Here is a 25,969-nt window from a genome sequence, read left to right as displayed (position 1 = left end):
GTTCATAAGGTCATACAAACAGGAATGAAGGGAAAACACAAATATCAGCTTGATCCAAAACTTCTGTTGCACCCAAAAGATTTTCAATGGTAGGCGTTCAATACCTAATGTTTTCTATGGTGTGGTCCATTTGGGCTTTAGATCTGCCTCATTTTTGGGCTTGTGCCCTAAAATGATATGGAAAAGTGGATAGGCAGTGTGGATATAACACATACATCATGGCGGGGCTCACAACACTTAGCCACGTTAACACGGGACTCCCCTACATCCTAAGACTTTTGGGGCACGAAACAGGCTCAACAATAAGTCCCCAAAATTTCTGGGATTCTGGACACAGTGAGAAGGAAGCTGCCCTTTATTTTTCACGAGGTCCACTGTAATGTGCATGTGAGATCCGCTTTGACCATTAGATGTGGAACCCTATGCTAGGCCCTAGTGGCAAACAATTAGGTTGATCCATTATTCAAGTGGGCCATACCAATGGAAACCGTTGGAAGAGAGACATCCACGGTTGATTTTTACAGGGCCCACCGTGATGAACATGTAAAATCCACTCTAACCATTAAATTCCACACAAAAAGCTATACCTGAGGCCCAAAACATAGGTCTATACGTGATTCAAGTGGGCCACACCATGGGAATTAGTTTGAAGGGTGTGCTTTCTATGTACACTGTGTCTAGTGTTCGAAGTATCGGTATCGCTACAAGTTTCATTGGCCAGGGATACGGAAACAATATCGATATCACCGATAATATTGCTGATAACCAGAAATGTGGGAAAATATAGGAAAAACGGTGGAATTTTTTGTGGAACTTCAGGAGATGATAAAATACACATATTTGCATGTTTAGGAATAAAAAAATTGCAAAAAGAATGCATACATAATAAGTTTACATTTAATAGGGGCCTAAAAGTATGTGTCGTCATAAGAAATCAATCTAACCATCTAACCATCCATCCAACCTTCCATCTAAACATCCATTGATATTGCAGAATATCGATAACACACAATATTTTGCCAATAAATCATCAACAACTGGAAAGGAAATGAAAGATTGTGGTCTCGATATCGCTCATGTTGCGATAATGATAATATCGAGATATTATCAATATTATGAATGATAAATTGAACACTTCATACAACCATGTGCCCATAAAAAAAATTGAAATGATTTTTTTAATAAACAAATTTTTGGTGATATCGATGCGTTGGTGATATTATTGAAATTTCGTTGATAGACTTGTGATACAAGCGTAACCTAGAATTTCCACAGTCGAAAATATTGGCGATATTGATACATTGGCAATACACGCGATACTTGGAATTTGCACAGTTGAAAATATTTGTGATTAGATTGGCTATATCGATACGTTGGCAATACTTAGCGATGCATTGTTGATACCTGAAATTTTTTTTACTACCAGTATTATTGGTATTGCTACCAGTGTTAGCGGTATAGTTGAACTAGAGATAGAGATAATATTGGAGATATTTCGATAATATTGGGTATAATTTAAACAATGACTGTGTCCAATCTTGTAGTCTACCTGAACCATGGACGGGGCTGATTTTTGGACCCCAGGACTAAAATGTGGTTCCACACTTGATGGTTGGGGTGGATTAAACATCAACACCACAGTGGGGCCTACTCAAGTGGAAAACTCCTTTTTCCTTTGAAATAACTGTTATTTAGGCAACATTTAATAGCATTAAGTCGCCTTGAAATTAGGCAGCTAGTTGGACATCCAACTAGTTGGCGTGTGGGGCCTACTGTGGTGTTTGTTATGACATGTTGCCCATTTAGCATGGTTGTTCCACCATGAAAATGGGATGCTCCAAAAATCGGGTCAATCCAACTATTAGGTGGGGCACATCATAGAAAACTATGGACAGCCGCCCAAAAAAACTATATATTCATGTGGGATGTATCTAATGATCAGATCGACCTGATTTTTAGGGCATCCCATTTTCATGGTGGGACAACCATGCTAGACTGGCAAGATGTCATACAAACAACATGGTGGGCCCCACATGCCAAGTAGTTGGACGTCCAACTACTTGTGTGTGAGCATCTCTCTCTCTCTCTCTCTCTCTCTCTCTCTCTCTCTCTCTCTATATATATATATATATATATATATATATATAATGTACATATATGTATTGGTGAGAATGAGAATTTTTAAACCATGCAGATGTTAGAAGATTTGTAGTGTCTTCATCAAGATGTAAACATATAGGTTTTGTGCTATACGCTATATTACGGAGCATCACAGACCAATGCAAGCTTTGATGATAACTATCATAAGTTGCAGTGTCTTTACTCGAATTCTTGTTTCACTTGCTTGCATTCAATCAATTTTTTGTAGTAAATTGCAATTTGCAAATTTGTATTTTGCCAAATGCTCAGTGGTTCTTGACATATTATTTTTATTTCATTGTCAGTTAAAATCATTGCTGGCTGATTCTGAAAGAACAAAGCTTATCAGGAAACTTAGTGAAGCCAATCAATACAATCGATTCCTGAAACGACAGGTGTGCAAACTATTTTTTTATTGTTATATTTTATGCTATTTTTATCCATTGGAGTATGTAAGGAGTTCCATACTGTGTACCAGTATTAAATGTATTACACTAGTGCTTCTCTTGTATTCATTATAAATAAGAGCGCTAACTGGAAAGGGGGTTGTAAAAACGTCCATCTTTCTTTTCTTGAGTTCAACTTGGAATCAGAGACCCGCACGGGGTTTGGGTGAATGGCAAGCGTCGTGGGTGTGCTCCCCACAGACGGGAGCTTGATTCCCTTCCTCGGGATTACCTGATGCACGTAGTTTGCGGGTTATTGTGTGCATCAGTAGGGAATAGTCTCACCTTAAAATGGGGCGGGAACACCCTGACATCATTAAAAAAACTTGGAATCAGAGCTTTGGTTGGAAAAAAAAAACTTACCCCAGGTGCACTTCTTTCTCCCTATTTTATTTTCCCTCTTCCCTTATATTCATGGCTCTTAATATCAGTATCAGTGGGCATATCGGCCTACTGAAAACTGATACGATATGGAGTTGTGTGCTTGTATCAGCCCCATATTGCCCTGTATCGATTCCTATCGATTATTATTATTATTATTATTTTTTGTAAAGCTAAAAGACTACATGAATATATTAGGAAAAAAGGGAAAAAAAGTGTTATCCAAGAATCTATTATTTTTTGTGTTTTGAACATATATTCAATGGTGTATCGGACCATTCTTTGGTAAGAATGTTGTTTGTCGAGCTGAGTTGTTGTAAGCTGTAATGTTGAGTCTATTGGTTGTGAATTGTTGATATATGTCACATATTTTATGCTACTAATATGATTATCTATCAGCTATTGCGCTATCATTTTTATTAATTTTTGAGTTAAAATCTATAGAATAAATAATATACACAATTTAACAATTAAGCATAGATTATTAGCAAGGTATGCCGTAATGGCAATGATGGGCGCAATGTTTTAAGCATCGACAATATCGGCCGATATATCCCACGATATATCTTGTATCCCACCTGTGCGATACAAAACGCACTAGTGGGATATATCCCGCATGTTCAATCCAGTGAGTATTTTCGATTTATGATCCTTTTTTTTTTTCCTTCTGTAAATCATGTTAAATTAGTGTCAAATTGTCACAAATTCATGATTTTTCATGCAAAACATGAAAAATCATGGATTGAGTGCTTCGATTTTGAGATTTGGAGGAGATGGGTTGTCGCACTCTGTTTCTTGAAACCTGAGTATACTACTCGTTTTCTGAAAACCCAAGTGTTAACCTTTAAAGGTAGCTAAATTTCATGTATATATATATATATATATTTGTTTCCTTTTCTTTTCTTTTTCAAAGAGAGCAGTTTAGCGGGAGAGAAACAAATCAAGCATAAAGGAAAGTCCAAATACCAAATATACATGTCCAAAATATTCGAGTGGCTGCCCAAAGGCTTATACAAACCAATGTCCTAAGTCTTTACAAATGCATGAAAATGCAAATTAAACATAAATGAAATCTATAATCTAGAGCTGTAAGATAATTTAGCTCATCATACTCCACATGAGCACCAACATGTGCATCAACTACGTCTCCTGCACATTGAATATGATTTGATAGCATCAATGGATATCCCAGTGAGGTGTAACCCCCAAGATTTATCAAAACACCATGATGATTAAGCATAGTTATCAGGAACAATATAAAATAAATATTTTACAATGACCATCATAATAATAGGACAGAGTTCATCAGATGCGCAAATCGTTAAATAAATTTCATAATGGTATTCTTGTTTAAATGTATGAATGCATGTACATGCTCACATACCTGGGGATGCTTATCCAGCTGGCAAAAAGGTCACCCAAAGAGGATTAGCCACCTGGAAAAGTACACAAAGGTACGCCCTAAGGAGAACTAGCCACCCGGAAAAGACCATGCAATGAGGACACCCAAGGTGAACTAGTGATGGGGACATCATGCGCACATGCACGCCCCCCCTACGCATGTATGCGAGGAGGAGGCCCCCACCATCGATTTGGATCAATGACGACGTCCAGGGAGGGCCTCTTAGTTAGATGACTGTGTTTTGGTTCGTTGGAGTGGATCCGATAGTCATGTGAATCCCACCATGGGTTCTCATGATCGTGACCCACTATTCTAATTAATCTAGTACTTTGGGTTTTGCTTATTATTGTTATTAGGAATATCATGGACTGTTTAGATTCCTTTGATTAGCTGTTATGTTTTATTACTCCATCTCCAAGTAATAGGTTGCGCACATGGTGTTACTTTTGGGGTATAGGGTTTTATTATAAATAGGCACCCCTTGTAGCTTTTTCTTATTGAAGATTAATAAAATTTCTGCGTTTTTTTTTTTTTCCTGCTTCTCTGAGTTTCTGAGTTGTGGCATACAAGTGGGTGTGAAACCCTCCCTTCTTCGAAGGGCTGACTACCGTGGTGCGAAGCCACACCTATCTCAAATCGCCCCCACCCTCTACCATCCATATTTCTCCCCCTACAATCATCTACGCTTCAAATCCATTCTCTATTGTAGGCGTTTTTCTCTCTACAGTAGATTTCCAGAATCTGGCCTTGCAGGTGTGTTGAAACTTCGGCGGAGCACCACGCATAAACTGTGCATCGGATCGAGTTGAAATTCGGGGGTTTTGGAGTCCATCCCTAGCCGACCAGACTCATGGAGTCACCTTCCAGGTTCGTGGCCCCCACGCACGTGCGGACAGGCCCTTGTGCACGTGCGTCAGGTCTGGCCCGCTGTCCACACACTTAGGTTCAGTTTTTCCCCTCTTTCATTCCTCTCTTACTTTCTTTCTCTAACCCTAACCCTAGATTACATTAATTCCAATTGATTTGCCCCTTTTTCCTAACCCTAGGGTTCAATGAAGTGAAACTTGTGAATCCCTTGGATTGGGGGACATATTTTTGTGCATGTGTGGATGAATTTACTTCCCTTTGAGTATTGTTTGGTCTATAAATTTTATTGATCCAGCTCTAACATGTGTAGGCCTGGACCCGCATAGATTTCCCTTCATTGAATGTTTGAACTTTTGTGTGGGATATGGAATTTTGTGTAATTGTTTCTGAACTAGTGTGATCTAAGGCCTGAAATCGTACACATCATATTTGAATTTCATGTCCTGCATCAACTAGTATCCCGGAAAAGTACTCAAAGGTACGCCCTAAGGAGGACTAGGCACCCGGAAAATTCCATGCAACAAGGACAACCCATAGTGGCTTGAATGCACGCGATAATAACTTATGATCACCCGGTAAAATACTCTATGGTACAGCCCATTGTCCCCTAAGAAACCGTGTCTTACATCAACCACCCGGTAAAGTCCGTATGCCATGAAATGCATGATTAACCTAACCATTATTATTCCAATTTCGAACAACTATTTTTAGAAAGCTCAAAGGTCACTTGGGGGGGGGGGGTTGCAAATCATAGTTTAACAAGTCGAACTTACCATCACAAGGTTGTATGCAAATAATCCATTGAATCCACATAGGGCAATTATTCCAAAGTTGCAAGGGGCAAATATTCAATTCAAGGATGCAGTAGAAATTGATTTTTTCCAAAAGCCACATAGGCACAAATGATTCACAAGATGGTAAGTCAACAACGTAATTTTATTTAATCCATTACATAGATGTCCACTAGTTCGAGGATCTCCTAAAACACCATCAAATAATCGCAAGTGGTAAAACATACCACAAACAATATCAATAACACTTATCCATATAATATGTTTCATTTAAACTAGAGTAGAGATATTTGCGATCCATAGCATGTTCAAAAACTTGAATATAAATCCAATGATTAATCATTTATGAAGAATTCACTCAAGTATAAACTAGCATTCATCATCATTTTTACTGAATATTAAATTAAGCAATTAATGAGATAAATGAACTAAGATAATTATCATGATGTACAAAAGCTTGAAGGGTAATCCTCACCTTAAATCGAGGCCCTCCTTGAGTAATTAAGAGAAGGAAGATTTGGGAAGACTAAATTTCTTCCAATAAGTGAGTATTTTAATTAAAAAGACTAATATTGCCTTCTCTGATTAGGATTGTAAATCGAGCTGAGTCGAGTCGAGTGGGCCAAGCTTGGCTTGGCTCTTCCGTGCTCTCCTCGAGTTCGGCCTCGAGCTTACCATTGGAGCTTGGCTTGTTTGCCAAACCTTTCAAGTTGAGCTTGAGGCGAGCTAGTGGATCGAGTCGAGCTTGCTCCCAACCTGACCCAACCCGCACTTGATTCAACCTAGTAACCCAACCCAATCGACACCCGACTTAACCTAGCCACCCGACCCAAATGACCCAACCCACACTCGACCCAACTCTCAAATCAAATATTCAATTATATATATATATATATATTAGATAGAGGTATAGAGGTACCTTGTTGTTGGTGTTGAGAGAGAAATAGAGCTTGAGCAAGTGGCCGAGTGCAGGCCGTACGGCTGAGACGAGTCAAGCAGACGCCAAGTCGAGCTCGGGGGAGTGGCCAAGTGGAGAGAGAGAGATGGGAGGGGACTATGGAGCTCGGGCATAAGAGAGGGAGAGAGAGGAGCTCGGGTGCGGCGGGTTGGGTAAGGAAAGGAAAGGGTAAGAAAGGGACGGACGGGACAGGTAGGGTTTAAGTTTTAACTTCTTTTTAATTTTTAAATATTATATATATATATATATATATATATATATATATATATATATATATATATATATATATATATATATATATTCGATCGAGCTGAGCTCGAGCTTGAGCTTCGAGTCGAGTCGAGTCAAGATCCACTATGATCGAACTCGGCTCGTTTTCCAAACGAGCTGAGTCATATGAAGCTTGGCTAACCTCGAGTCATCATTTGAGCGGAGTCAAGCCGAGCTGAGCGAGCTTTTTAAGCTAGCTTGGCTCGTGTACAATCCTGTCTCTGATACCCAAATAGGGAAAATAGGGGTTGACTCACCTCAAATCTAAAATATTTCCAAACCAATCTAATTGTCTTAAGTCCCATACACTTGAATTGAGAAGGTTAACACAAAATATACCATTTTTCAAATCCAAGTGTTAAGTTAAGATTTCGACTAAAATAAACTAGAAAGGAACTTCAAATGTACATGGGTTGACTCACCTCTATCTGAATCAACTTGACTTGGGCTGAAATTCTCCCAAAACTACTTACGTTTGTTGCAGTGATTGTCCAAGACGATTCTAACCCCGGCTTGGTAAATGAGAACTCCATTAGGTCAGAACAAACTCAGACTAGGCTTGGTGAGTTCCAACCAAGTTGACTCGGCATGATCCACCTCCTTATCCCTACTCTCTTTTACTTTCTTCTTTTCTCTTCTTCCTTCTATTTTCCCATTGCAATGTCCAGCCCCACACTTGGACTTAAGACTCTAGTAATGAACCCAACTCAACTCCATCAGAACTCAACGAGTCGACTTAACATCATCTCTCTCCCTCGTTTCTTTCTCTTTCTTCTTCTTCAAATTTTCTCTCTCTAACAATCATGCAATGCCTGGACTTGACCAGGTGTGTTTAGACATGGCCCAAACTCACCAGACTTGGATGGGGACTCGGTAGTTGACTCGCAATAGCGACTCAGTCCTGACTCGGATCGCGTCCCTGCCACCGCACCCTCTCTCGTTTCTTCTTCGCATTCTCTGTTTTCTCTTCTTCCTTCATCTTTTCCAGACCTAAGACACCTCCAACAACAGATCTGGATAGATCAACAACTCGACTCAATCGAATTGAGTCAGGCTCGGTTGATGATGTGAATGGTGTGTGAAGGACAATTTTGGCAGCGATTTCTCTCTCTTTTTGTCTCCTTTATTTGCTTTCTCTTTCTTCTACTTCCTTTCCCTCTCTTCTCTATTCGGACTAGCAACTCCAACCCGCGTCTATGACCCAGTGAGTCGAGGCAGTCGGCTCGACAATAACCGATTAGGAATCTGGAATCCATCTCTCCCTTCATCTTCTTCTTTCTTTTTTCCTTTCTTTCTTTCTTCCTATTGGAAACATCCAGCAACGTATGCCTGAGCTGGCCTGACTCAGTTCCAGTTAAGTTGAGTCGACCTAGTATGGCACGGCCGCACGGGTACTTGCATCACAGACCCGACTCGATCTCAGCGAGTCAAATTGACTCAGCATCAATCCGATCTTGGGCTTCCTCACACTCTCTCTTGATCTCTTCCTCTCCTCAATCTCCCTTCTCGGACTCATCTTCCTCTCTTGAAAAGAGTTGGAGCGCACAGACTCAGGCTCGAACTCACAGCAACTCGGACCAAGTTGACTCGACTCAATGTGGTACCTCAAATGACACTCTTACTTCTCTTTCCGGTTTTCCTTTTCTGGAAAGGGTTGCCCTAAAAGGCAGCCTTTTAAGGGCTCTATTAATCTCATTCTATGATTAGTTACAATTAGGTTGAAATGATTACCAGGCAACACACCCATCTCGGTTCAGATTTTTTTTTTTGTTTTTTTTGTTTTTTTGAAGAAAGGTGGGATCAGACCACCTAGGATTCATTGATCAAAAAGATGATTACATCGTATGGGAGGGCACCACAAAATGATCGGGCCTCGCCAAAATGAACCTCATTCGGGCGGCCACCAAATACAAAGGCTGGCCCACCTATCATATCTATATAGAAAAAGACTCCTATACTTTCCTAAGAGAGCTCAAACCAGATTTATCCAAAAGGTAGCGGCCCTTAACTAGCCTGGGGAGATCTGAAACTTCCCTGAAGAGCTGGATGGCTTGAGACAGACTTCCCTGCTTTGCTAATCCATTGGCTGGGCCGTTAGCTTCTCTAGCAATATGAGAGATTCGAAAATTGCCCTTGAGATTGAGTCTCCGAATTCTGGATAGCCAGTATTTCCATGTCCAAGAGCTAGTGGAATTGGCGATGATGCAGTCCACCACCCATTTAGAATCTGATTCAATGATCACATTGTTTAAACCAAGCTTTATACAGTGCTCCATGCCGTCGTGAACGGCCCTAAGTTCAGCTTTGTGTTAGAAGCATTCCCATACCTGTTGCTAAAAGCGAAAATCATAAGGCCAAGGTTATCTCTGCATATGCCACCTCCCCCCGCAGGCCCAAGGTTAGACAGGGCTGACCCATCCACGTTTAGCTTGTACCACCCCAATTTGGGTCTGATCCACTTGACGATTGTAAATTTTGGGGAAAGGCGAGTAGGATGGGATTGAAGAATATTGACGAGATTAGAATGGTCAGCCGACAACATATTTGAACAGTTTTGGGGGTTAGAGAACAACGTGATCAGCCTCCATTTGGCTTTTCTGAGCACAGCTTGAGTTGAAATGGGGCGACCCTCAAATCTAGCCTCATTTCTAGCTCTCCAAATCTCGGTTCAGATTTAAGCTTAAACTAGCTTGCATGGTTAGAATCCTACATTACAGATGGCTATTTGATGTTTTGGGCCACCGGATGAATGGATCATATCAGAAGATGGGGCCCACTAGAAGATGATGGGTTCCTCGGTTGATTAAGGAAGATGACGGTCTTGATCATGGAAAAATTTGATTTAGTGGTTTATCCTTCAATCCCTGAATCATGGATGGGTTGGATTTATTTACTGATGCTTGTGGGACCCACCATTTGGAGAAACATCGCCAATACATGATGGTGAATGAGATACTCGGGTGCGGCGTCTCTCTTATTGTGATGGAAGCCGTAACTCATGTGAAGAGGAATGGATGGCTAGGATTTTCCTGCACCAAGGGCTAAGATTGAGGGAGGATCCCACATGCTGTTAGCCAACCTGGCAGCAACGAAAAGTTTCTTTTTTCAGAAATGCGCCACGAGCACACCTGTTTGTACGGAAGTTCATGTGCACGCATGTGCATCCCATCATGCGGCGTGGGTTAGGTTTTGGTTAGATCCGCCTGCCCAACATGATGGACGGTTTGGATCATCCAAATGGGCGATGATGATGGTCCACCGATTAAAACAACGGATGGTTGTCTGTCGCTGGCGGCAAAACCCGGTTTGACCTAGATCCGATTTTGGTGCTCTGCAGGAGTACCACCCCCGATGCACACCCAAAGTGATTGTGGGCCCCACAATGAGGCTCTGTGAAATACTATCCGTCAATATTTTTCTACTTGCCTTGACAGGACATCAATCCAAAGATGAGGTAAATCCATTGGTGAGGTGGGCCAAACCAACTGAATTGCGGTCTTTAGGTGTCGATTATGTCAATCCGATGGCCAGATCGTTTCGAATTTGAACGTCAATGGTAAAAGGGTTCTAGGGCCCACTTAGATGGAAGTCAATGGTTTGATTAATGATCAAATGAACTAATATGCATTTATGATAATGAATATTATCATAATATTTTTAATAACATTATTATTAAATTTACTATTATTATATTTTTAATCACTAAATGATTATGTTTGATAGTTCTTCCTTTATAAGATGTTTTATGGGCTTTTATATATAAATTGTTTATTTTATTCTTCCTTAAATTATTTCTGTGGGTCAAATTAATATTTGGGTTTGAAAATTTGTTGTTTTGATTATTGAAATTAAGTGGCGCGTTGCCCTATGGGAAATTGAAGACCCAATGAGCGGTTTGATTTGTCTATTAAAATGATTAAAATCCTAAAAATAGATTTGCCTGATGATGTAATGGTTTCTCGTCAGAGTTAACGGTTGAAATGGGCGGATTATTACTTATCCCATGATAGTGATATCTTCATACAATATGCTAATTTAGATTATAATGGTAACACTTGAGTATGAAAATGTACAGGGTGTTGTTACATGGGCCGAGTTGCGAAAATTTTTTAAAAAAATAATTCCCAATTTCTCGCAAATCGGTTGTAATTTGTGTCCAAACATAAAAAATCAAACATGGATATAACCTAATTTAGTGATTCTTCTTTTGCTTTTAAATGTATTGCTTGTGTTTCCACACGTCTTCTTACATTTATAAATTATATGAATAGACTTTGAATATACTTGCATCAATTCAGTTAGACAACGCATATATTAGGACCTCGTACAAAGAAAACCTATTATGTGCACTTGTTTTTTGTAATGTTTTTTTTTTTTTTAAATAAAATTTATAAGAGTGTATTGATGTCTTTTTTTTTTTTTTTTTAACAATCACTGAAGTTTTATTGAAAAATTCGACTAATTTCCCAATGTTTCCCCATGTTTCCAACAATAGCGATACATTATGTGATACAACCGATATATCCTATGTGATAAGCGACACGTATCCATATCCGAAGGGTGAGATACATAACACAATACCGATATTTTGAACATTGGGTGTGGATAACAGTCCCCACCATTGCTGTTATGAGTAATGGCGTCGTTACGCTCCCTGTAACGATTTTTTTTTTTTTTTTGTTGAAAAAAATGGAAAAAATCCCATAAATTTAGAGGATCTTTTATAGTTTTGTACATGTTTATGATAGCATAACTGTTCACTCTTTGCCTCAGCTTGTCTGTTGATTTTATGAACCTAATACGCTTGGATTGGCTACAAAAGTCTATATTTCATTTCGTAATTATATTTTATCAATGATTTAATATAAATAAGATAATATGATCATCAATGATGGATGTAATAAAGATATCTAAATAATTATTTAAATTTATTTATCCATGGGCAATGCGTTATAAATACAAAAATGTTAGTATTACAAAATTACAGCTTATAGTTACAGACACCATTTGCGTCCTTCACACCATCGACACTAATCCAATACTCTAGTCATCACTAGAAAGAAAATCTTGCTAGGTTGGTTCATTGACCTCCATGTCATCATCATCCGATTGAGGCAGTGGAACGGTTGCCACACATCTACTATAATAATCAAATCCGGAGGGGAAGACCATATTAATGAATCCTGAGAATGACTGACCACGATCCTCATTGCCACTAGGCATCTCCTATGTGGAACCAGGGTAAGAATAAGTGCTAGATGATGACCCCTAGCTACCATCATAGTCATACCCCTACCTTTACCCCGAGTATTACTCAGACTGAGAGTAAGATTGGGACGATGTGTAGCTTGAGTTCGGATCCGGGTATCTGTGCCCCCCATACTGACCATAAAATGGATTGTATGCTCGAACGTGACTAATCCAACATGAATATGCCTCAATAGGTTCCATATATATCATCATATCCATATGCATAAGTCATTTGATGTCTTGGTGGTCCATCTCTTGCAGTGCGATTGGTGCCAGCCTCTCCATGATGCTCCCTCTCCCCTCTTGGCTGGTTGTATACTAGGGGTGTGCATCGAGTCGAACCGAGTTGAGCTGGCCTCAGCTCGAACTCGGCTCGGCTCGGTCCTCGAGCCTGACTGGCCAGCTCGGCTCAGTTTGGTCAGCAGATCGGGCCAGTTCGAGCCAAGTTCTCCATTGCAACATTTTCACAAACACCTAGATTGCACCTTCAAAATCTCACTGTATTTGAGATAACAACAATGGTTTTACAAGTATTTTATCAAACACCTTCTAAGCACCTTCTAAGCAACATAAAAATCAAGAAAAAAGGGTGTTGGTTTCATATACATACCTTCCTTGCCACCAGCCACACTTCTTTAAGTCATTTCATCAAACACTTGGTGAGCAACATCAATATCTAAGTAACCAAGTCACCGAACTGGTTCGATCCGAGTTCGATTCGAGCTGGGTTTGATCCGAGTCGAGTCGAGTCGGGGCTAGCTCGAACTCATTTTCGAGCTCAAAAAATCAGCCCGACTCGGCTCGAACTCAGCTTCGAACCGAGTCGAATCGAGCCTTTTCGAGTCGAGTCGAGCGAGCTAACTGAGCTAGCTCAGTTTGTGTACACCTCTAATCATGACTCAATGCACTCATTAGTCCGATTGCCTCTTGTATGTCGATGCTTATCAACCTCATGAGTTGTAGATGGCTATACGGTGTGCTGAGCAACACCAGAAGCAGGATCGGAAGGTGTTATCATCATCATCATCATCATTACCACCACTGTCATCTGTCTCGGTTTCTTTACTGCTACTTTCTTGAGTCAAATTTTCGGCAAATGGAATCCTCTCTGGATCCAAGACAGCTGAATGACTCTTTTGTTGCATCGTATGTATTTTGGATCTTATACCTCTACTTCTTCACTGTCATCTTCTACCTTGGTCTCCCTTTGTTCCGACCAAGGTAGAAATAGGTCCTCATTATAAATTTGGTCCAAGCTTATTGGACATAAGTCGCCTTCATCAACTAAATTTTCTACACACTTTGCATATTGCAGCTTCATGTTGTAATGCATATGGACGAGCCAATCCCATGTCTTGGCGTGCAATCTATTCCTATTTATCAAATTAATTAGTGTAAAACAACTCCAGTTCCTCTCACAGATAGAGGAAGAAGTTGTCTAGCGTAATGCTTTGATCGCACTTGGCTTCAGTCTTTACACTCTCTGTAAAATCCATTCTAAATTACTAATAATACAATTTGTATAACAACAACAACAACAAGAGCAACAACAACAGCAGCAGCAACAATTTATTAAAGACCAATTAGCGAAAACTTTATAATGTATCCAACTCCCTTATCTATTTATCTAAGTGAGGCTCTAATCTTTTTATCACGTTCTTCAGACTGATATGAACCTCATCATCCTCGACATATGATTGAGAATATATGTTTTTTTTTTTTTTTGGATTTAAATAGTATCCTACATTTCAACAATGAACTTAGTAATATTCAACTTAGTTAACAATCAGAGACATGAAGTGCATAGTAACAAAGAGTTTACTTGCTGCATGAAGAAGATGGTGAAGCTGATTCATCCAACACTTGTCGATCATCTTCTAGCAATCTAAATAGTCTTTACAATCTCAATGAATAGCAAGCTTTGCCTTATCCATAGAATTGTAGAGGAGCCCATAGTGGATATCTTGTCAGATTCGACAAGACAAAGGGCTCTCATCAATGGGTTTCAACACCTTGAGGATATTTGCAACACTTTTCCAATATTTGTTGTCCCTGATAGTCTTTACAACATCAATCATTGTCCCCGATGTCCTCTTTCCATATTTTTTATTGAGCTAATCCCGCGAAGCAAATCTCTTGCTGAACTCTCCCTGATGCTTGTATAAACTCTCAAGGGCTATAAAGTTTGGTGCAAATCTAGTTGGCATAGGTCTAAGGGGCTCCCTCCCCTTCGTGAACTTCCTCATTATGGTGACTAGTTGGTTGTGGTTGTAGATGAAAGTCGTCACCTTGCTTCCATTTTCAACCAATTTTGCAACATTCTTCTTCTTTCCAGTATCTTCTAAGATGAGGTTGATGTAGTTCGTGGCATATGGTGGCCAAAACAAGTGTGGTCTCTTCTTCATCAACTTTTTTCTTAATGCCTTGTACATTGCTTCATTATCGGTCATAATCTACAATACATTTTCCTTTCCAATATCATCCACCATCTTATCATAAGGTTGAATATGTAATCTATGTTCATTGCTACCTTCGATGCATCAATCAATTTATGGAATACTATTCCTAAATGGTAGTACACCATGAAATTGATTTGGTTGGGCCAATCCATCCATCGCAAATAATAGTGCATCCTCTAATATGCCATATTAGTCGCCATGTACATGATATTCTGCATTCGTCGACTCCCCCCTAATGTCACTAGCTGTGGGTGCCTTCACTCCTTTTTCTATCGCTGCTGATGCATCAATCCGCACTTTCCAGTAGGGGGAGTTGGCAACATTTGGATCTATGTTGCCGTCTATGAATAGCTAAGCTGCTGCCCTACTAAGTTTCTCAACTGCACTTCTGGTCTACATTTATTTGATATTCTTTTGTTTTGTCTTCTCCTTTCTAAACAAAATTGGATTACCTGAAGGTGTATGAGGCTCTACTACATTATCCACATCATCTTCCTAATGGGAATGCATGAAGTTTCTTTTCGGCTAAAGGCATGCTGTAAACTACCAAACATACTCTCACTTCCACTATTACCATTAGCAAATCCCCCATTCCCTAGCACACACGTACTCTCCCAGCCCTACTCCTGCTCCCATTGGCCCCTCCTACATCACGTACAGAGCCCCTTACCCTAAATTTCCACCAATGCTCTTCATCTTCACGAGCAATGCACATGCTCTCTTTGCCAACATGACCTTACCGATCTTAATCATTACAAACTCAATATTATTGGTCATCTTAACACCCATATAATTTGGACCAAACACCTCTTGTCGGCCTGCATTAAAAGTATCCTGTCTTCTCTTTTGCATTGTAGTTTTTTTTATTTTTGCTTTGACTCTTGCAAATTCTGTTGCATCATAATTATTATTTCTTTTGGCATGCTGTTGCACCCAACGACCTGGCCCTTTTAATGCTAAATGTTGCTTTACTTGAGTGATTCCTCCAGTTATTAATCGACCACAGTAGTCATATTCTCCCTCTCACTTTAAAAATTACAATACGACACTAGATCCCAATCCCCAAACTATACAAAAGTATAAGTTACACTTTACAAATTATAATACAAATCCAAATACCAATCCGCAAGTTACTCTACAAAAGTAGAACTCACGTGTTACAATTTGCAAATCACAATACAACCCCAAAATTCAAATTCCAATCCCCAAAACTACTTTAATATCTAAAATCAAAATAAATCAAGCTCTCTTGTCCCGCCAAATAATAAGCAAATCAAATCAATAAAAAGGATTTTGTTCGTTCTAATTTCTATAAATTGTCACTATTCATTCCATAATATATTGGAAAATTATGAAATTCGAAATAAAAAGCAAAGTCTCATTCTTCCAACTAATCTATTGTATGTGATTGTAGATGCAACCATTTTACATTTATATATCAATCATAAAGCATCCAATTAGAAAAAAAAAAACCTACTTTTTCTTTTTTTTTTTGAAAATTTCAATATTCATTAAAAATTTCACCTGAAAATAAAAAAATAGAAAAAGCATTCTTTCAGCTGATCTACTGCATGTGATTGTAGATGCAACCACTGTACATGTGCTCCAACCATAAAGCATCGAATTAAAAAAAAAAAAAAAAACCTTTTCTATTATTATTATTATTTATGCATTTTTACAACCGATGTATAGCATGTGATTGTAGATGGAACCATTGTACATGTATTCCAAACATAAAGCATTGAATTTGAACAAAAAAGCCCTATACTTTTTCTAAGTCTATGGAAAATTTCAATATTCATTAAAAAATTCATTCGAAACTAAAAATAAAAAAATTGAAAAATAAATTCTTCCAACTGATCTATTGCATGTGATTGTAGATGCAACCATTGTACATGTATTCCAACCATAAAGCATCAAATTCGGGGAAAAAAAACCTACTTTCTCAAAAAAAAAAAAAAAAGTATATATATATATATTTTTTTCAGAAAATAATGAAAACAAAACACCAAATTGACAAAAAATCTAGCAAGTTAATGTTGATTTGGTGTTTTCATCTTCGACTTCATCAATTCCAACAACAAATCACAAATTTTTTTTTTTAAAAAAAAAAATCGTACTTACCTCTTTTTTCAATTTTTTCCCAAAATGGCCCACTCGAACCGAACCACTTTTATTTGAAGTTTTTATTCACAAGGAATGCACACAAACAATTGGATTTGCCTTGGGAACAATTTAGGAAATAAAAAAAGAACAAGAAATGTGGATTTTGGAAGCAAACCAATAAATTCAAAATACAAGAAAAGGCCATTTTTTGGATTGTTATGGGGGGAGTGATAGTTACACCCTGTAACAGTCATTACATCCTGTTAATGGTCCATTAGGACATCGTTTTTATAGGAGTACCGCTTACAACCCCATATCATGTAACATGCACCACTGTTACCATTACGTAACAACCATTACATAACCGCCTTTGAATACCTTGATTTTTAGATTCAAATTAGGAGATAAGAGTAAGACTATAAGAGTACTACCAACTACCAAGACAGTACCATCTACGGTTTTACTATTTCCTAGGTTCAGAAACGAAAAATCATAATAGTGAAACACAAAATATACACTATTATATTCTTCAATAAAATAAAATAAAATAAAATATACACTATTATGTGTTGAAGACCAAGTCCATGTGTTTTACCTTGTCAATACCAAAAGGATGGTCATGATGCCTTAGCAGCGTTATTCTTATTGGTGTTGTTGTATTGTTCATATCCATATTGACAGTATTGAGGACAGTCACATAACTACATATGTCAGCACAAGATGGTGGCTGTGGTGGTGGTTGCTGTGAATAATTCCTGTATTGACCATATGGGTATGGCACCGCCAAATTTGGCTATGGAGATTGTAGAATTTGATAGGTAGACGTAAGTGTAGACTGCACGGCGTCCTCGTCTTCATCATCATCAGCATTAGCATTTTTCCTCTGACCACTACCACTCAACCACCATCATATTCTCCTTGAGTATGCACTTTGAATTATCTCCATGGCTGGTCTTGTAGCTAGTTTCTTACCTTGGTCTTGACTCAAGTGGGGTGGGCCAAGTGTGGTGTCATGTGGATAAGGATACATACTAGCCACCAGTGTTTGCAATATTGGTATCAATCGTGGTTTTGAATATTGATCAAAACAGGCATTGGCGGCCTGTATTGGACGATATTAGCCTGTATCGATTAATTTTTTTAAGCCAAAGAAATTAGGAGAATGAGACCATTCTTTGGTTTATATTTGGACATGCATATAATGGTGTATCAAACCATTCTTTGGTAAGAATGTTTTCTGTTGGTTTCCCCCCATGTTTGCAGTCCCTTGTGATACCGCTATTTATACTGCAAACACTGTTACCCATTACTATCTCACTTTCACTGGAATCACCAAATCCACATTCATCACCGCTAGCATTACCACCATGATGATGATCATCTCCTCCTTTCAGTGCCACGATTGATAGATTCAGTTACACTGCTACTACATCAACATCATCTTCAATAATTGGCTCTGAATGGCTTGGAGGATGAGTTGTTTCTGCTACAAAATCCTAGCTCCTCACTGTCAATTGCCTCTTTGTTATTCTCTTTTTGCTCTAGCCATGAGAAAAGAGGGTTGTCTTTAGCAGAAGTATACTTCAAATTAATGGACAATATTGTGTTTGGTTATCACTTTGCCCTCTTGATTTCTTCTCTCTCTCTCTCTCTCTCTCTCTCTCTCACACACACACACACACACACACACACACACACACACACATTTTAACCACAACCTTATGTTGTAGTGAATAAATACATTTCTCTCCACATTGATCCGCTTTAACCTTTTTCGTTGCTTCGTATGGATGCGGGAGAATGTACTTCAAATTCTCTTGCAATTGGCATGGGATGCCGTTTAGCTCAAAATATTTATGGTAATACACTCCTTAGAGTAGGTGCACTTTGTACTTCAGATTCTCTCATGACTAGCAAATGATGCTGTCTAGCTCAAAATTTTTATGGTGATGCTCCTTAGAGTAGGTGCACTTTCTCCATAATTGACCCACCATTGAGTTATATGGATAACAAAGCAACTTGTTTCAAGTATACAACATAGATTCTAGCAATGCAATGGAGTTGGACCTTGAATGAATCGGTCTTTCTGTGGAGGTAAATCTTTATCTACTAGGCAAGAGGATGACAAGTTACTATTATCCTTTTTGCAGCGATGAATCTTGTATGTGTTCCTAAGAAAAGGAATTTGTCCATTTTTCGTGGTCTCAAAAGGGCATGTAAACACATAAGAACTCTTGAATGGAAATTAAAAAGGGACGTAGCTTAAATTTCTTCGGAAATGGGTAAGATCTTTTGCACATGAAGAGGGGCTGATCTATATCATCTTGAATTGGTTATGCTTCCTCTCTCTTTTTTAACAAGACCAAGTTGGTTCTTCTCCTACTAGTATGGAATAAAACATGTTGAACAAAATCTTCTTCCATGCTCAATTTAGATTGGGAAAATTTTTCGGATTTTATGAAACATGTGCCATGGGTTGAATTCGTAGTCAATCCTATTTCTAATAAGAATAGTCAATATTCGAGTTGTCAGTATCGCTACAAGTTTCGTTGGTCGGAGATAAAGAAACAATATCCTTATCGTCGATAATGGGAAATGCGAGGGAAATATGGGGAAAACGGTGGAATTTTTCAGTGAAACTTCAAGATATGCCTAACTATGCATATTTAGGAATAAAAAAAAAATTGCAAAAAGAATGCTTGCATAATAAGTTTTCATTTAATGAGGCCCAAAAAGCATGTGCTGCCATAAGAAATCACTCCAATAGTAACCAAAATGAGTTTATATAATACAAATATAGCTACCATATAATAACAAAGACATGTAAAAGTAAATAAACTTCAAAAACTCACATTTCTGGTCTTCCCTCATCCCCAAATGGAGTGATGAGGTGGCTCGTAATTGTCACCCATCACATTAATGGTTTAAACCGTTAATTCATATAGCTTCCCATCAAGGAGATTTTTGTGCAAGCAAATTCGGTCAGGTCTAGGTAAGACCGAGTTTGGTTAGGCTATGATCGTGTGGCTCACATTGATGTATGTGTTCTATATCCACATCGTCCATACATTTTTCTAGCTCATTTTAGGGTACGGGCTCAAAAATGAAGCGGATCCAAATCTCAAGTGGACCCAGTGTTCGAGTTGTCGGTATCGTTACAAGTTTTGCTAGGTGGAGATAAAGAAACAATATCGTTATCACTGATAATCGAAAATACAAGGAAAACAGAGGGAAATATAAGGAAAACAGTGGAATTTTTCAGTGAAACTTTAGGAAATGTCTAAATATACATATTTGCATATTTAGGAATAAAACATTTGTAAAAAGAATACATACATAATAAGTTTTCATTTAATGGGGCCTAAAAGCATGCATTGCAGTAAGAAATCACTCCAATAGTAACCAAAATGAGTTTATATATCTATGCCATCCATTCTTTTTGCCAACTCATTTTAGGGCATGGGCCAAAAAATGAAACAAATTCAAATGTCAAGCGGACCACACCACAAGAAACAGTGGTTAGCTTGGTGCACATTTTTTTGGACACTGAAAATGAAAAAATAAAAATAAAAATCCAACCATCCTATTTTCATAAACAAGCATCCATGAAATGGGATTGTTTGATCAATTTGCATTGGGATAGTGACGTGGCTAGAGAGGGCTGCTCATTCTAGTCAACCACTTTTTAATAAACAAATGTCACATGTACAAGTTTTGAGTGCCTATGCATCAAGATTCAATTGCGACCAGAGTATAATAAACCTCCTCAAATCTTTAGTTTCTTTCAATAAGGGTAAATAGGCCTTTTTACCATCAGAAGCTAGGTGGGGCCCACAATGATGTTTGTGGGAATTCCACTCTGTCTATCTGTTTATCCATATCATGTTAGGGCATGAGCCCAAAAATCAGGCAAATCCAAGACTCAAGTGGACCAAATGACAGGAAAAAGTGGGTAGGAAAATGCCTACCGTTGAAACAACCATTGGGTCTATTGTGATATTTATATCCCATGAACATCATTCATAGGGTCATTCCTATTGGAGTGAACTGAAAACACAAAAATATTAGCCCCATTTAAAAGGACCTAAATTTTGTGGCCCCAAGAATGTTTCAACAGTGGCATTTAATATTCATTGTTTCATGTTTTGCGGCCCACTTGAGCTTTGGATCTGCCTGATTTTTGGGCCCATTCGTTAATATGGCCTGGAAAAATGGTTGGACGGAGTGGATTTCTCACCAACATCATAGTGTGCCCCACCGATAGGATGACAGGGGTACTTGTAAAATCGATCTGCAAAGAGCGCGACTTGGTTGCAACTCGAAACTAGTGATGTGGGAGGGACCCTGACCGTAGGGCCCACCTCGATGTATGCATAGTATATCCACACCGTCCATTTGTTTTGCCAGCTTATTTTTGGGGATGGTCCAAAAAAATTAAGCCAATACAAATTTCATTTGGACGTGGACCATTCCACACGTAACAATGGTTACTGACCATTAAAAACCTTTTGTGGGCCACAAAAGGTTTTGGATCAAGATGATATTTGTATTTTTCCTTTTGTCCAAGTCTTAATGAACTTATCAACAAGTTGGATGGTTAATAAACATTACAGTGGACCCTAGGAAGTTTTTAATGGTGGGCATTCAATGACCACCGTTTCTTGTGATGTGGTCTACCTGGAATTTGTATTTGCTTAATTTTTGGGACCATGCACTAAAATCAGCTGAAAAACAGATGGGTGGCATTGATGTCTAATGCATACATCAAGGTGGGCCCTACGGACTCCCACCAACATCTCTGTTTTGGGTGTAAAGGGACCGGATTAGGTGCGGCCCTGGCTGGACCCAAGACAGTGCAACACTTACAGTGGGGCCCACCTTGATTTATTTATTGTACATCCACACCATTCATTCGTTTTTACAAATCATGTAAGGGCATGAGCCCAAAATCGACGCAGATTCAAATCTCAGGTGGACCATACTGTAGGAATTAGGAAACAATGGTGATTGACCATTAAAACCTTCTCATGGGTCACCAAAGTTTTGGATCAATCTGATATTTATTTTTTTCCTTTCAACCAGGGTTACGTGACACTATCAAGAGGTTTGATGACAAATAAACATTAAAGAAACATTCGAGTGAGCCCTAGGACATTTTTAACGGTGGAGGTTAAAGCACCACTGTTTCTTAGATTATGGTCCGCCTGAGATTTCTATCAACTACATTTTTGGGCACATAGCCTAGAATGATATGGAAAAATGTATGGACGACATGGATATACAATACAAACATCAAGGTTGGCTCCACCATGAGGGCCACACCGTCTTCTGTGAACCTGGGGCCGCACCTAATCCACTCCACTAAGTGAGCACGATTGAGAGAGCTTTCGTTTTTATGAAAGTCTCTCATCTTCTCCCTCTTGTCTTCACCGAAAAACCCACAATGGCAACAGTGATTTGAGATCACATATTCCCATAAAAAAATCCCAAAAACCTCTCCGAAAATTATCTTCCTTTTCAAGTTCCAACCCAAATTCCTAAAATCTCTCTGAAATCTGGTTTCCTTTCAAATATATTCTCTTCGAAGGGATTTTTTTTCTTTCTTACCTCTGAAAAATCCATGCTATCAATCGCAATTGGCCAGACAAATCCAGCCGAAATCTACTCCCTCTAGGAGAAATGTTGCCGAAATCGTTGAAAATTTTGAGGATAAATAGATTTTACGTCAAGGTGTTCCATATCCGTTACGATACGCTTGTAAAGGCTGATACGTATACGTAACGGTCATGATTGTTACGCGATTGGGGGTGAAAAGGGGCAGTTAGTTTTCGAGACCGTATCAGCTATTACAGTGGCCATAAAGGCCGTTACATGGCATAATGACCGTTACTCCCATAATGGTCGAAAAACAATCACTTTGTTTTTCTATTTAAATTTAATTTTCTCCTTTTTTTTTTTTTTTTTCCACTTTTCTCATTACAAAAACTCTCATATATGATTTTACAACAGATTTCGACTACTCTTACTATAACTTTTAAGATTAAAATTGTGGATTGAAGTGATTTGAGCGAATAGAATCTCCGAGGGCCTTTTTTCTCAAAACATTGAAAAAACAGTATTTATGCCTTTTTTTGATTTCTAGTTCTAATGCTTAATTGTGATGTGTAAACATTAGAGACATAATCATATTAAACAATGCACTAGACAACTCGATACAACACTCTCACCAAAGAGTGGGTCGCTACACTATCATAAACATGTTCAAAACAAAAAATGAATACATATTTGAAATATTTACATTATTCTTGATTTTCTAGATATTTTTTCAGAATTTTTCAGGCAAAAGAAAATTTTCAACCGTTACGGGGGTTGTAACGGTCGTTACGCCCTCGTATCGATAATGGTGGTGACTATTACGGCCACTGTTACTGATACGGAATACCTTGTTTTACCTCGAATGTGGACAATATCGCCGATATTTCATTGACAATAGGAAGAGAGACAATTTTTTTTGGGTTTCAGTATCGCCGATTTAACGACACCAATATTATCAATTTCTCGCCAACAACAAAAACACTGGGTGAACCATACGATAGGAAACAATGGTGATTGACCATTAAAAACTTCTAGTGGGCCACATAAGTTTTGGATCAAGCTGATACACACACACACACACACACACACACACACACACACCTTCATCCAGGCCTGTGTGACCTTATCAACGGGTTGGGGACTATAGGAAGTTTTTAATGGTGGGCAATCAATGACCACTATTTCCTATCATGTGGTCCACCCAAAATGTATCTGCTTCATTTTTTTGGATCATCCCCTAAAATAAGCTGGAAAAACAGATGTATGATTTGGATATACAATTCAACGGTCACGGACCCACACACATTACTGGTTTCGGTCGGAGCTGAATTGCCTACTAATGCTGTCTGTAACAATGGCTACCAGAAGGTGCTCTGTGGGCCCCACCGTGATGTATATGTTTTATCCACACCCTACATCCATTTTTCTAGATCATTTTAGGGCATGATCTAAAAAATGAGGTAGATCCAAATCTCATGTGGCCCACACCACAGTAAAACAATGGTGATTGAACACTCACCATTAAAAGTTTTGGATGAAGCTGATACTTGTGTTTTCCCTTCATTCAAGTCTTTGTGACCTAATCAACAGGTTGGATGGCAAATAAACATTACAGTGGGCCCTAGGTAGTTTTTAATGGTGGGCATTCAATCACCACTATTTCCTTGTGGTGTGGTTCACATGAGATTTGGATGTCTCATTTTTGGGTTCATGCCCCAAAATTATTTGGGAGTGTAAAACACATACAACATGGTGGGGCCCACAGAGCATCGTCCAGTAGTCACCTCATTAATGGCAGCATCAGTAGGCAATTTGTGTCCAGACTTCGTTACAACCCCAATTCCAGTGATGTGGGTGGGGACCTTGACCATGGGCCCACCTTGATATATGTGTTGCAATGTTTTAAATATCGATGATATCGGATGATATATCCCACGATATCTCTTGTATCCCACCTGTGTGATATGAAATGCACAGGTAGTGCTGATATATCCCACATGTTTGATTCAGTGAGCATTTTCAATTTCCGGTCCATTTTTTAAAGAAATTATGTTAAATCAGTGTCAAATGGTTACAAATCCATTGGTTCTTCATGTTTTGCATGGAAAATCATGGAGTGAGCTTTGATTTCGATATCCTTTGGTTCTTCATGTTCTCCATGTTTTTATTTATTTATTTAAATTTTCCTTCAACCAGCTGCCAGTTGGGACTAATTTTGAAGTATTTGATGAAATAATCATCACATACACTCTAACTTCGAAATTTGAGCGTAGGTGGTCCTATTTGAGAAAATTTCAAAATTTCCCTAATTTCTCCTAAATTGCTTGTATTGTTGCACTCTAAACATGAAATCAAGCAGACATGAGGGTGATCTACTAATTTGTCAAGTCCTTGTCAATTTTTAGAAAATAAAAATAATTTTTAATTAAAAATTAATAAAAATTTATTAAAATATTATTTTTCTCAAAATTTCCCTCAACCACCTGTCAACTGAGACTAATTTTGAAGTATTTAGGAGTGTTTGATGAAATGATCATCACATAAACTGTAGATGTTATGCATTCAATTTGAATATAGTTGCATTAGTTTGGTCAGACAACGCATAACTTAGGACCCTATACAAAGGAAATCTATTATGTGCATTTCTTTTTTGAGATGTTATAATTTAAAGTGTGTATTAAGGTCTCTTTTATCAATCCTTGAAGTTTCATTGAAAAATTCAACTATTTTCCTAATGTTTCCCAAAAAGTGTGATAAATTACCCAATACAAACGATATATCCCGTGCGATAACTGATTTGTATTTGTATCTCAAGAATTCAATATGTAATATGATACCCATTTTTTGAGCATTGATGTGTTGTATATGTATGCCGTCCATCCTTTTTGCCAACTCATTTTAGGGCATGGGCCCAAAAATGAAGTAGATCCAAATCTCGATTGGACCATGCCGCAAGAGACAGTGGTTAATGACCACACCAATATAAACAATGAACCACACCTTAGAAGCTTGGTGGGGCCCATTGTGATGTTTGTGAGAAATCCACTCTGTCCATCCATTTATCTAAATCATGTTAGGGCATGAGCCTAAAAATCAGGCGGATCCAAAACTCAAGTGGACCACATGATGAAAATATGTGGGTATGAAATTGCTTACCATTGAAACCTCCCTTGGTTCACCGTGATGTTTATATCCCATCCATACCGTTCATAGGGTCATTCCTACTAAGATGAACTGAAAACATAAAAAATTACTAGCCTAATCCAAAGGGACCAAAACTGATGGAGGACAACTAACCACTTGGT

At 38.5% G+C, this 25,969-nt stretch overlaps 1 protein-coding gene across 4 annotated transcripts in view; it reads left to right on the top strand.

Annotated features, from left to right (window-relative positions):
• The window catches only part of LOC131251277 (protein PTST, chloroplastic), an 89,889-nt gene that overhangs the window by 30,424 nt on the left and 33,496 nt on the right, over window positions 1-25,969 (top strand). For 3 of the 4 annotated variants that reach the window (XM_058251901.1, XM_058251898.1, XM_058251900.1), the window contains exon 4: window positions 2,445-2,534. The exons of the other annotated variant lie outside the window; for it this stretch is intronic. In XM_058251901.1, coding sequence (XP_058107884.1) covers window positions 2,445-2,534 — 90 coding nt within the window. The remainder of the gene's footprint in view (window positions 1-2,444; window positions 2,535-25,969) is intronic. 4 annotated transcript variants of the gene reach the window in all.

Source organism: Magnolia sinica, chromosome 7 (genome assembly GCF_029962835.1).
Source record: "Magnolia sinica isolate HGM2019 chromosome 7, MsV1, whole genome shotgun sequence".
Lineage (NCBI taxonomy): Eukaryota > Viridiplantae > Streptophyta > Magnoliopsida > Magnoliales > Magnoliaceae > Magnolia > Magnolia sinica.
The sequence above is the reverse complement of the archived record's forward strand: the minus strand, read 5'-3'. Positions and strand labels throughout refer to the sequence as shown.